Raw genomic sequence first — 12373 nt, 5'->3', positions numbered from 1 at the left:
AAACGGAAATTGTGTGGCATACAAGTTGTTTCGGGCATATGTTAAAATGATGTAAAATTCTTTGGAGACAAGTTGACCGAAAATAGGAAAATCATCAAAGTTATTTGTGGTGAAAACGTCTCATTACTGAGAACCAGACTTATTGTTAGTAGAAGCGAAACCGCCTAATTGTGGGCAATCTAATTTATTTTTACGCGAAACGCCTAGTTGAAGGCAACTGGAGTACTCTCATCACAGGCGCCTAACTTCGATCAACCAAATTTACAGGTAGTAAAACCGCCTAATTGAAAGCAGTTACACGAGCAGCATCATCTTGTACATAAGTCTTAATAGAAGTCCGTTGCTCTTTTACAACGCGGAAACGCGAAAAACGCTAAAAAGCGTCGTTTCATATGTTATGTACTTTTTTGAGAGGAACTAATTGCAAAACGTCCCATGTCATTGCCATTAATGAATCGTAATGTACGAAAGAAGAACGTAGGACTTTTGTTTGAATTATGCGAGTTTAATGCATGAGTTCATATTGATAGGCCAGGTAATTATTTTTATTTTTTACGCAGCTGAGAGAAAAAAGCAATAACCATTTATTGCGAAGAAAATATTTCATAAAGCATATACTGCACAGTTTAAGAAACACCCATAAAGCATGTGAATTTTGTTTGTAAATTTATTTTAAAAATAAATACACCATTTGTATTTCTGCGTTGGAGCAGGCTAGGTTGAGCGTTAGGTGAGTCACGTGTATTGAAAATATTCATTCATGATCGTGAAGAAATCTCACAGACGCAGAGTAAAGAGCTAAAACTGCTGTGGTTGCTGACGATGACGTAAAGGCGTCACCTTTTGAATTTCCCGCGAATAGATTTTTTATTTGTTTGAATAAGATGAGAAGACTGAATTCAGGACCAGAGACACGATTAAAGAATCCGAAATAAATATCTAATTATAAATATGTTAACATTCATAAAAAAAATTTTCAACAAATATCAGATGAAGTTTGAATTTCATATTATGATATATTCTTTTGTCTGAAAACGGTGAGAGTTCTGATTAAATTTAGAGAAAATTCAACATTGTTTGGTGCCCTTTTCGAAAGCGATCAACCACAGACAACGAAATAAGAAAACGATGAAACGTTAAGCGTTTCAGCAGCTGACCAAGGTATAAGTGAGTGAGAAAAATGTCTATAACGTAGTAGTTTGAGAATATTGTGCGTAGTGGTGGGTATCTAATCTATATATAGACTAAGGTATAAATATATACATTGGCGGACATCCAATCCGACACGCACTCGCGTCGTCTCGACTCCACTCGTCGGCAGGATCGCATCTTTCTCTCTGCTTCTTCGTCGTCATCGTCATCATCATCTTCTTCACCTCGTTGTTCTTTTTCTTTTAGAGCTGGGTAGCAGTAGTAGCCCGGCGGGGTGCAGAGTCAGTCGGTACCTGCGAGTGCATGCGTGTGTGCATGCCCTCCGAAAGAGAGAGAAGAAAGGGAGAGAGAGGGCGAAGAAGAGAAGGTGGAAAATAGAGCCGCCAAAAGACATAATGTTAGCCCTAATTAGTGAATTCGAGGAGGTAGAAAGAAACGGATATCACGCAGTGCTGGGAAAATGATTCACCTATACGAGGCATCGGTGATTTTTTTTTACATCACAGAAGTGAAGCGGCAGCAGAATAAAAGTTTGACCGCGAGCGCGGTGGTTGGTGCGGATAAAAGAAAAAAAAAGAAAAAGAAATACTATTCGTGGATTGACAATAATTACAATTGTTCGAATGATTATGTGTTCTCGTTGAGGAATCTCTTCCTATTTGCCGCGATACACGCGATGACATGTGTCGTAGAGGAATTTTTATAAAGGCTGCGAATTGGCGGATTTTGTTTTTTTATTTTTCAGCGTTCGTTTTATGACGATAAAAAAAAGAAACGAACGAAAAACACGATAAACAAACTATAGATAAGTAAATAAGAGTGTTACACGTTTTGTAACAATCGGAGGAAATTTACTTTTTGTGATTGCGTAATACAACAGCCGTCACCATGGATTCCAAAGGCGTTAAAGGTTTACCGAAAATGCACCATCTATATCCAACGGCGAAGGGTGACACCCTTTGTCCGTTAGGATTTCACCCCCAGGTTCGGTGGCCGACGAGGTGCAAGCGATGTTTCAGGTAAAAAAACAACATGTGCAGCAGCATGAAATTAAATTTAAAACCACTACTTGCCGAGAATCGCGACACGAGGACTTCGCTGAGCGAGCGATTCCTCTGAAAACACTATTTCTGTAAACTTCTCAGCAAATTCCCGAGAATTTCGGAAGAGGTTCACATTTTTCTGGAATCGGCGTCGACGCGAGCATTTAAACGAGACCATTCACTGTTTTGTAGCTATCATGTCACATTTAACAATCAAAAATTTGTACCGAAAACTGGGATCCAGATTCAATTAGGTTAGGTTCTGCTTATGGCATCAATCTTTGTACCCGGGGTAGGGCTAAGTTTACATACGTATACACCTACATTTCTGGTATTGCAGAAATTGCCCACTTTATAGTATACTCGCTACTACTCCGTGAATCGGCATCAAGTAATTTGTGCTGCAGTACAAGAATAGCATCACGCAGAGAGACTATTAGGAAATCGAGGTCTGAACTCCCCGCACAAAGCTCATAGCTGAAATATCGTCTGTACGCACCAGAAACCATTCTGGAATTAATAACCCTCCTTGCGAAATCGAATTCCAAATAATCTCTTTCAGGCTTGGGTGTAAAAATATAATATATGAATAATAAAAGCGAAGTAAAATGCAACCATGATCACAAATATCCAATTTTTCATAAAAACTTCAGTTTGTATTTCAATTTCACTGTATAGATTGAAGCGATACTCTACACGATATTTTTCAGAGACTACAAAGAGCACATAGGAAAAAAAGGTACTTTGAAAGACACGACAGCCTCGTCACCAAGCCTCTCGCCGTGGGAACCAGCCACAAGCCGGTGGGTTTGCCCCAAACCATTTACATGCGCGAAAGAAAAAAACGCTTGCCTCCGAGTGTCGGAATCCGAAAAAAATATAACAAAAAAATTTCAGCTCAACCGAGAACACAGACAAGCGAACTTGGGCCTCGACGTCGAACCTGTCGAAGGATGAGTCCAAGCTCTACCAGCAAGGACTTGGCGAAAAGAAACAGGTACTGAGCGGCGGCTGGTCGTCGACGTCGACGATAGACAATCTCGGGCAGAAGGAAACCGAGGCTGAGTCAGCGGAGACGAGTCAAGCGCCCGCTGCTCCGGGGCAATTGGCAGGAAAGCAGCGGGCCTACACGGGTTCACAGTCTGACAGCTATACCTTCAAACGATTTTCGAACTCCCTGGTAGCCGATGATGTCGCAGAGCTCGGTACGGACGCCCCGAACTTGCCTCAAAAGCTGCAGATCAAAAGCGTCAAGAGCGTCGTCGACGAGACCGACAATCCCGCGTCGTCGAATACAAACGTTGAATTCATCATACAGGTGGAACGATGTGTCCCTGGCTGACGTCTTCTGCGCTAAAAACCGAGCAGATTTCGTTCAGATGAAATTCTTGTAGGCTTGATAGTTTTCGAACTACAGGCGCTCGAACGTTCTGACCAATCGCGTTCCAGCTTCTCGTAACGGTCGCTCCGATGCGCTTCGCTCCGATTGGTCGAAACTTGGATTCGCTCTCGTTTGAAAATTATCAGGCCCTCGGAATTTCCGTTTACAGCAAATCGACCTGCGATTGAAAGATTTTTTTTCCACCAGGTGAAGAAATCTCGACCGTCGGAAAACGGAGTGAAATTAACCGAATCTGGGAAGGATAAACGGAGCGATTCAAGTAGCGATAAGGGCGGGAAAACTGAGAAGGTATGAAGTTTGAAGTGACTGATCGTGTCGCAGGCTGATTTAACTTGGTTGGTGACTTTCAGAATGAAATCGAGAAGCTCAAAGCTCAGCTGAGCGAGATGAGAACGCGTTGCGAAAAGGTCGAGAGAGAGAAGAGCGACATTCTGCTTCGTCGACTAGCAACGATGGACACCGTATCGAATAAATCGTCGAGCAACGAAGTAACAAAGCTTCAAAAAACTGTCAAAGATCTTCAGGCTAAAACCGAAGGTGTAACCGCTGTTCATGAATATTGATAAAAATTTAAGTTAAACGAAGTGAGGTGCCAGTTTCGCCGCTAATTCACATAGATTTCAACGCGGCGAGACTTTCATCGCACATATTTATCACGAGCTTCATTCACATGCGTTCCTTTCGTACGGAAGCCTTTCACTTCTCGTATAATAATATTATAAATCACAAGAAATAACGCTACCATATTCGTACTAAACGCCTGTATATCGTGAATTGAATGTGATGAGCAGGCAAAACGGCTATTATTTTTGGTAATTTACTTTTGGTTTCGTTGTTTCATCCATCGATCTTCCTCTTATGTAGCTTTAACCGAAGAGAAATCTGGGCTTTCAACGAAGCTCAGAAGCTTGGAAAAGGAGTTGAACGTGAAGACGAACCGTTCGGAAAAAGATAAGATAAACGAGGAGCTCAAGTCGAAATTGAAGGCCGCGGAAACTCTGTGTGAAACTTTGATGGATGAGAATGAAGACATGAAGAAGGAAATCAGGGACTTGGAGGAAGAGATATACGAGATGCAGGACAACTTCAGGCATGAATTATTAATTTTACAAGATTGATCCGTAATTTTCTGTGACTAAAATGATTTTTTATATTTTTTTAATTTCATTTATTATTTTTGTTTTACCTTACTCTGATCAGGGAAGAGCAGGCTGACGAGTACACGACTCTTCGTAAGGACTTAGAACAGTCTAATAAAAATTGTCGAATCCTCTCGTTCAAGTTGAGAAAAGTCGAGCGAAAAGTCGAGCAGTTGGAAAGTGAAAAAACGAGCTTATCAAGCCAGTTCGATGGGGTAAAAACCGCACGCAATTTTTTAATCGTGAATCTGGTAATTGTACATGTACGAATATCGTGTATTTTTCACAGTTAAGGAAATTGGAGTTGACGCTACGCAAGGTGGTCAACGAGTACAAAAATCGCACGGCGAAAAAAACAACTGATTACACGACAAAGCTGCAGCTAAGAAAGATGGTGGACGACCTCGAGAAGGAAATAGGTGAGGAGCTGAATATTAATATCATTAAGTGAAGTTGAATTTGTAACGTGCAATTTAACTGAGGGTAAAATTTTTCGAAGTTGGTCTCGGTCTAATCCTTTTCATTACTTTTCGCAGCTAATATTTTCGGTATAATTATAACCGTGACCGAAGGAAAAGACGTTGAAGTGACGGGAATTCCTGCGGTGGTTCCTCAGGATGATTCCCAGAATTTGAAGAACCAGGAAAAACTCGTCAAAGAATGCGAACTCCTGAAGCAACAGCTCGACAAAGCAACGAGAGAACTTAACGCCGAGAGAGACACGAAGAAGACGGAAAAAAGCAACAAGCCGCCTTCTTCGGACGACAACAAATCGTCCGAACTCCTGATGCGTTAGTTCCATTTAAACGTTATTCGATTCCACGTGGTATTGAAATTACTAAAACGATAAGTAGGAACAAGAATATAAGGAAGAACACTGTTTCAAATTTAGCGCCAATTTTCAAATTCAAATAACGGAATTTATATTTTCCCGCCTTATAAACCAATTAGAATTCAATCCAGCGGTAGCTTTTCAGACACTCTGTGAATCGAAACCGCACAGGGTACTTTGTGTAATATAATGATATAAAGTCGGCCGGAGGCGTGTTGTGCGTGCAGATTGCGCGGAGCGGCTTATAAGGCATTAGAAAATTGAATTGAGAACGGTGATACCCGGCCGGTAAAGTAGAACTGAACCTCATTCCAGAGCAGCGGTATGTATATCGTTTCTAATAATGGGAACATGCAGTTATGCGCCTGCTTCCTGCGTATACAATATCATGCGGTCGGGGGACGTAATCAGACTTGTATAATAACGTGGCACGACTCGCAGTATTTTTTTTTCTTTCATTCTTTATTCGAACAGCGCGTGGCACTGCCCGATTCTCATTTACGGTGCGCACGTTCTCACAGCTTCGAGAAACAGTTTCGAAATAATGATCGCTCCTCGTGCAATTGAGAAAATTATGAATGATGAAAGTTAAAACGATCGAGCCGAATATCGATTACATGTACAGCGAATTTTCTCTCTTCCATACAGTCAAGAAGAAACTCGAGGATGCGATCAGCCTGAACAAGGAAGAGAGAAATTCGTGGGATGTTGAAAGAGTGAAACTTCACGAAGAGAAGGAAAAACTGAAGTCGAAATTGCTGTCGCTATCCGCGGAGAAGCTGAAAGTCTACAACGAGGTGGTTCAGCTTAAAAAGGATCTCGGTAAACCATTAGAAATATTTTTTCGAGGCAAAAAATTTTCGGGGTTTCATTTTTTGTTAAACACAATTTAGAATCGGCGACATCGTCCGGTAAAGAAAGCGCCAGAATAGAATTTGCGATGAACGAACTGAAGAAAGAACTATACGTGGAAAAAGAGAGGTGTAAAAATTTACAGAATGATCTGACGACGTGCGTGGAAAAGGAGGGACGGATAGTAAAGACACTCGCATCCGTGAGTGCATTGTGAAAATAAGAATTCCGATATTATTGAGCGGTAGAAATATTTTTCAAATCCAATATTCTCTCAGGTCGAAACGAGCAAATCTCAGCTCGAGGGAGAGCTGAAGCGGATTAAACTGGAACTGGAGAACGAGAGGAATTCCTGCTCAGCAAAGATCTCAAAAACGAGTTCCGAGGTCGCAGAATTATCAAAGGAGCTGGAAAAGGTTCGGACCGAAAGTGAAAAAATTGTTCAGGGTAAAGAGGGCGAAATCGCTACCCTAAAGAAGAAGATTCTTAGTCTTGAAAAGGCCGGTGTTAATGCGAAGAAGTTGAACGAGATGAAGCAAACTTACACCGAAAAAATTTCAAGTCAGTTACATCAGTTTGGTTTTTATTAAGTGTAGATTACAGGAGCTTTGAAAGCTTGATTTTACCCTGCATTGATTTTACCGCAGACTTGGAAAAGGAAGTAAAAACCGGAGTAAAGCTGTACGATGATTTAAACGTGAAGTACGGAGTTCTGGGCGATTCGAGAGCCCATCTTGAGAGTCAAAACACGATATTGACCAGGTAAACTCTTCGCAGATTTAAAATTTTCATTTTTCGTTTATCCCCGCATTTTTTGACGATTTATTTATCAACTTTTATTGCAGCAAGCTGCTGGACCGTAAGCACGAGATAAACCGGATCGAGGGAGAGTTGAAAGCAATACGCGAAACGTACAATAAGAAAGAAGACGAGTGGGTTAAAGAAAAATTACGCATGGAGGTGAGGGTTCGGATAACTGTTTCAACGGCATCAGCTCAAGTTTTTTATTTTTTATTACATCGACAATTCGCTTTTCAGGAGAAATTACGCGAGTATGAAAAATCAGCCAGCAAATCGTCCATCGATGAGAAAAACGATGAAGTCGCAAGACTGAGGAAAGAGAATTCTGTGCTCACCGAGCAGTTGGACGCGGTGAAAAAGGCAGTAAGTATATTATCAATTCGTGATCAAGATCTTAGTGCAGGTGTAAAAATGTTCGATTTTTGTTAATTAGATAGTTCAATCAGGAAAATTAGCTCCAAGTTAAATTTTTTACGTCCGTTATGGACTACTGATATGGGTTCTTTCCCGCTTGAAGTAATTACACCTGAAGGGATGTTGGTAGGATGTCGATTACTGATTGATGTTTGACGAAATGTAGTTCACTTAAGAAAGTGGATTTGAAGATTATTTGGCGAATGCAATTGAATGTGATTGAATGTAAGGTCTAGAGATGTCTCGTGAGAAAGAGTTGGTTTTTGAGTGAGATGTGTGGTTGTTGAGAGTTGTAATACGAGTGAGGTTGGAGACAAAGCGTATGGGTGCAAGGACAGGCGTGAAAATCCAGAGTGAGCGGAATGGAATTAGCTGAGTGAGTATGATAACAAGTAGCGTGAGGCTGGATGGAAATATGAGGACAGGATAGAGACTATGAAGTTAATATAAGAAATATTGGAGAATTATCAAGCAAGAGTCATTGGATGAGAAAGACGTGTGGTGGTACACCGGATGTAACAAACTCTTGCCTCTGACGTGAATATGCGATTTTTCGAGTAGATATTTTCAGTCTTGAAATCTACTCAATCGAACTCCTTTAACTTTATTTAACTTTCGTTGAACTAATTATATTCCTCCCACCTTACACTATCTGACCGCTCAACGCTAGCAGATAGGCATGTTCCTATAGCTTCGGTTGCCTATCTGCAGGTGTTGAATGGTGAGTTTTACAGAAAACTCGCTGTATCTACATCCTAATATCACGACTATATCAATTGACGCGTGGTATTTACGTGAGATGAAAACGATATGTCATTTTTGTGACGATTAATTCTAGAACGACGACCTGACGAGCAGGCTTCAGGATTACGAGAGCGTTTCGAAGATCCAGAAGAACTGGTCAGCGGATACTTCGGCATTGGAAACGGAGCTGCGAAAGGCGAAGAGCGCTTTGTCGAACGCGGACAAGGTGCGGAAGGCGGATTTGGCGCAGTGTAAAATGCGATACGAGCACAGAATAACGGCGATAAACGATGAGATACAGTCGATACAAAACCAGCTCTCGCGTTACAAGCGAGAACGCGACACTTACAAGCACATGCTTGAGGGGGCCCAGAGAACGATCGGGGATTTGAAGGCGGTACGGAAACGAAGGCAGTCGAACACGTCGACGGGAAAATCGGATGAGGTAAAGATTCCGTTGATCTTTGGGAAATAATTCCGGGCCTTCGTCATCTTGGTCTGATATTTTTCAGGACGAGGAAGTAATCGCGAATAACGTTACGGTCCTCGAAAAGCAAATCAGTTGCATGGAGGACGAGCTGTCCGAGACTAGGCTCGAGTCCTCGAAACTGAAGACAGAACTCGTTTCCGAGAGATCCGCATGGCAGGTCAAACTTTCGGAGATGCAATCGCGTGTGAACGAGGTTATTACAGTCATTTTATTACATCTCATAAAAAAGAATTAACACAACATGTACGACGTTGTTTGTGCCTTGATATTCGTTATTAAGTTCACCTGAAAGGATCAGCTGTTCACCCCGTGTGACGCCATATTGCCTTCATCGCATCTGGGTCACGTGACCGATCTAAAAGTATTTATGAGAATCGATCCCGTTTTCTTTTGAAACATCCGTTCAATTGCGAATTTTTTGTAATATGATCGTTCAGATCGTTGCGAGTACGCTCTAGTCAGCTGGGACCCATTAATTGTCAAATGAATTAATAATCAAATAATTCGCAAAATATAACCTCAAAGCCCATCTCGCAGCAAAATGAATAGATTGACTAATATTCATTCAGTCGTAGCTGACCGGAGCGCATTTTTTGAAAATAGCAGAATCATTTTACAAAATATTTCAAATCTAACCTTTGCGAAACAATTAGGCTGATTCTTGTATAAATAATCCTAAATCAGTCACGTCACCCGGTGCTGAAACAATTATTGACACTTGGAATTATAGTTGGAAGAGGAGCGCCTCCTTTCGAGCGGGCGGACGAAAATTCCAGGTCTGAAAGTCCGAATGGAACTTGCCTGGCAAAAGGAGCGAGAGGAGCAGCAGAGGCTTCTTCAAGAAACCGCAACACTGGCTCGCGATCTCAGGCAGACATTGTTCGAGGTATGAGAAGAATAATTTGATGCCGAATATATTTGAATATGGTCAAAAATCGCGTTTCAGATCGAAAGAGAACGTGACAAGGAGCGTCTAGAGAATAAGAGGAAGCAGGATCAGCTGAAAAAGTCATTTGACGAGGAGAAGGAAGAGAACAAAAAGAAACTGATCGAGGTGAGTGTCCGGAAAATATTTACAGCCAAGCGATAATTAACTGGGGTTAATCTTCATCAGTACGCCAGAACTGCGGTTTATATTATCAGTCCACGAGCATTTTGGATTTCACAGTTTCAGCGGATTTCAGGATTTAATGTGTTTCAAAGATTTTATGAGTTTATGACTTCATAATTTCAAGGATGATAATACTTTCGACTTACAGCTGCTGAACGTCAGTTAGTAATGTCATGAAAAAATCGTTTTTCAGCTCCAGTGCGATTTGCTCGAGCTGCGAGATGCTCACGCAAAATTGCGGACAAGTAACGAGAAGATGAGGAGGGAGAAGGAGCGGCACGAACGGGAACGCGAAGAGCTGAGGGACATTATTGCGAGCAAAAGACGTCTTGAACACAACGAGGCTCGTAGCGTAAACGTGATTCTTCAGCAGGTTGACGATCTGATGAAATTGTTCCCGGAATTACAGGCGTCGAAACCTAACAATGACGGTTCCAATGGTAAACAGACATCAAACAGCGACACTTACACGCCGACACCGCCGAGGAGATTGAAGGTGATTCAAAGCATTCGGACCACTGAAATTCAATCATGAAAGATGTCTTGACTGATGGAAAATTTTCTTGAAATCTCCAACGTTTGTTTTATGGTTTTTTAGGGACCAAAATCTAGGGAATCATCACCAGGCATGATGGACTCGAGGGAAGATATCAGAGGTATGAAGTTGAGTCGATTGTGACTCCGAGGCAATTTTTTTTTACCACGTTTTTTCCAGGATCAACCAAGGATTTGGGTGGAAGAACGGAGAAGCTTGAATACACGATTGGAAAGCTGATGGAGGTTGCGAAAGAGTTGAAGGACACGAAAAAGACATTCGACGACCGTTTAGCGGTGAAGGCTAAGAAATTTGGAAAGCGGTAAGTGACGATTGATTTCCAGAGAGTTTATTATTTGTTTTTAACTCATATTTCCGTCAGGTCAACGTCTATCGAAAGCGACTCAACGAGCAGAGGAACAACTCTGAGTCGCGTTGGCTATCAAGATAAGTCGAATAAGTCGAGCTTGAAAAGAAAGAGTGTGTCCCTGGAACAAACAGCGGGAAAAAATGATCAACAGGTAGTTGGCAATAATTATAGCAACAAAAAATTGGTCGATTTCTAACTTGCACATGTCTAATTCGTCTGTAAAATCGTGATCTTAGACGATCTGGGCGAATGACAGCAACGTATCAAGCATGCAGTCTTTGGACGGTTCGGACGTGGATTCGCGGCACTTCAGTATGCAGAGAGACTCGAGTGTCGATAGGTAAACTATAGCTTTTTTCATAACAGCAGCACTAATGGAACAATTTCGATGATGCAAAGATAACAATTCACGGTATACAATTGCCTTTAATTTTGCAGCAGGCTCTCGGGCGGTTCGACCAAGAGCGAGCTGCTTCAGCGTGACAAAAAATACAACAAAGGTATCATAAGGAAAATAACGACGAAGCTGACTAAGTCGGCGAGTGTCGACGACCCGAATAGTTCCATTGATTACTCAATGCAGGTGAGTGAGGCCTGTTTTTTGTTTTTTGCTTTTTGCATTATTCGTTCAAAAAATCTTTTTGCCGCTTGATTCCGTTTTTCTACTCAAGAATGTCACTTTTGTTACTCAGACGTCAGGCTCTGAGGCGAGCATCAATGACCAGGATACGAGAAACGGTAAACGAAACTTGAAGAAAAAGTTGACAGACATGTTCAAAAGGGGTTCGTCGCGGAGTAACAGGTAAAGCACGGAAAACACCGCGGATTAAAATTAACAACTTAGATATCGATGATTCTAATCGTCCGATTTCCGCAGCTTGGACAGAAGAGGAGCTTCTCAGGAGGCGAGCAGACCTTCCTCGAGAAATTCGATGTCCTCAAAAAATTAACAATACAACCTTCGACCCTTCCTGTGTAAAATATAATTAAAATAAAACTAACGTATCAGTCTAATTGTAACATCGATTGTAATTTATATCAAGCTGATGACGAACCACCCGCATTTAGATAGACGTTAACGTAACATGAAGCTGTAACGGGATATTTCCGAGTTCGTAGACTTTGAAAGGTCTATAAATGCTAAAGCTGAGAAAATTAAAATTCTAATCACCCGCGAACAGCCTCTATGTCGTTAAATTTACGTTATGTTGTAAGTATACAATACACATGAATATATGTAACATATCTAAATTTAGGAAATTGTATAGATTTATAGATCGTTGTATATTGTACATTTTACCTGCGAGTTTGTAATTAATTGTGTTACATTTTAATTGTATATATATAAATATATATACATATAATATATAAAACGTAGCAGAAGAACAGAAAGAAGTGGAGCATGTTATTGTAAAATGGAACGATATATATGGAATTTCATTATCGAAAATGAATATACTGCGACATAACTGTAGGTATAAAGTATTT

General features: G+C 41.1%; 1 protein-coding gene across 2 annotated transcripts; it reads left to right on the top strand.

Moving 5' to 3' along the window:
• The first annotated feature begins 1338 nt into the window (after positions 1-1338).
• LOC124304839 (intracellular protein transport protein USO1-like) lies at positions 1339-12367 on the top strand. 2 transcript variants are annotated; one of them, XM_046763539.1, is made up of 27 exons: positions 1339-2171; positions 2906-2998; positions 3093-3513; positions 3784-3885; positions 3948-4134; positions 4462-4687; positions 4798-4951; positions 5026-5155; positions 5273-5527; positions 6217-6390; positions 6462-6622; positions 6699-6981; positions 7068-7182; positions 7266-7380; positions 7459-7584; positions 8474-8824; positions 8892-9062; positions 9600-9755; positions 9816-9923; positions 10174-10476; positions 10579-10636; positions 10696-10837; positions 10898-11036; positions 11122-11225; positions 11327-11468; positions 11578-11687; positions 11763-12367. In XM_046763539.1, exons 1-27 carry the CDS (start codon positions 2041-2043, stop codon positions 11833-11835), a joined length of 4530 nt encoding a protein of 1509 aa, XP_046619495.1. In that variant the 5' UTR covers positions 1339-2040; the 3' UTR covers positions 11836-12367. The 2 variants fall into 2 exon arrangements, with proteins under 2 accessions (XP_046619495.1, XP_046619494.1); XM_046763538.1 differs by having other exon boundaries at positions 1341-2171; positions 11324-11468; positions 11763-12366.
• The last annotated feature ends 6 nt before the right edge of the window (positions 12368-12373 follow it).

This window comes from Neodiprion virginianus, chromosome 5, assembly GCF_021901495.1.
Source record: "Neodiprion virginianus isolate iyNeoVirg1 chromosome 5, iyNeoVirg1.1, whole genome shotgun sequence".
NCBI classification, from domain to species: domain Eukaryota; kingdom Metazoa; phylum Arthropoda; class Insecta; order Hymenoptera; family Diprionidae; genus Neodiprion; species Neodiprion virginianus.
The sequence above is the reverse complement of the archived record's forward strand: the minus strand, read 5'-3'. Positions and strand labels throughout refer to the sequence as shown.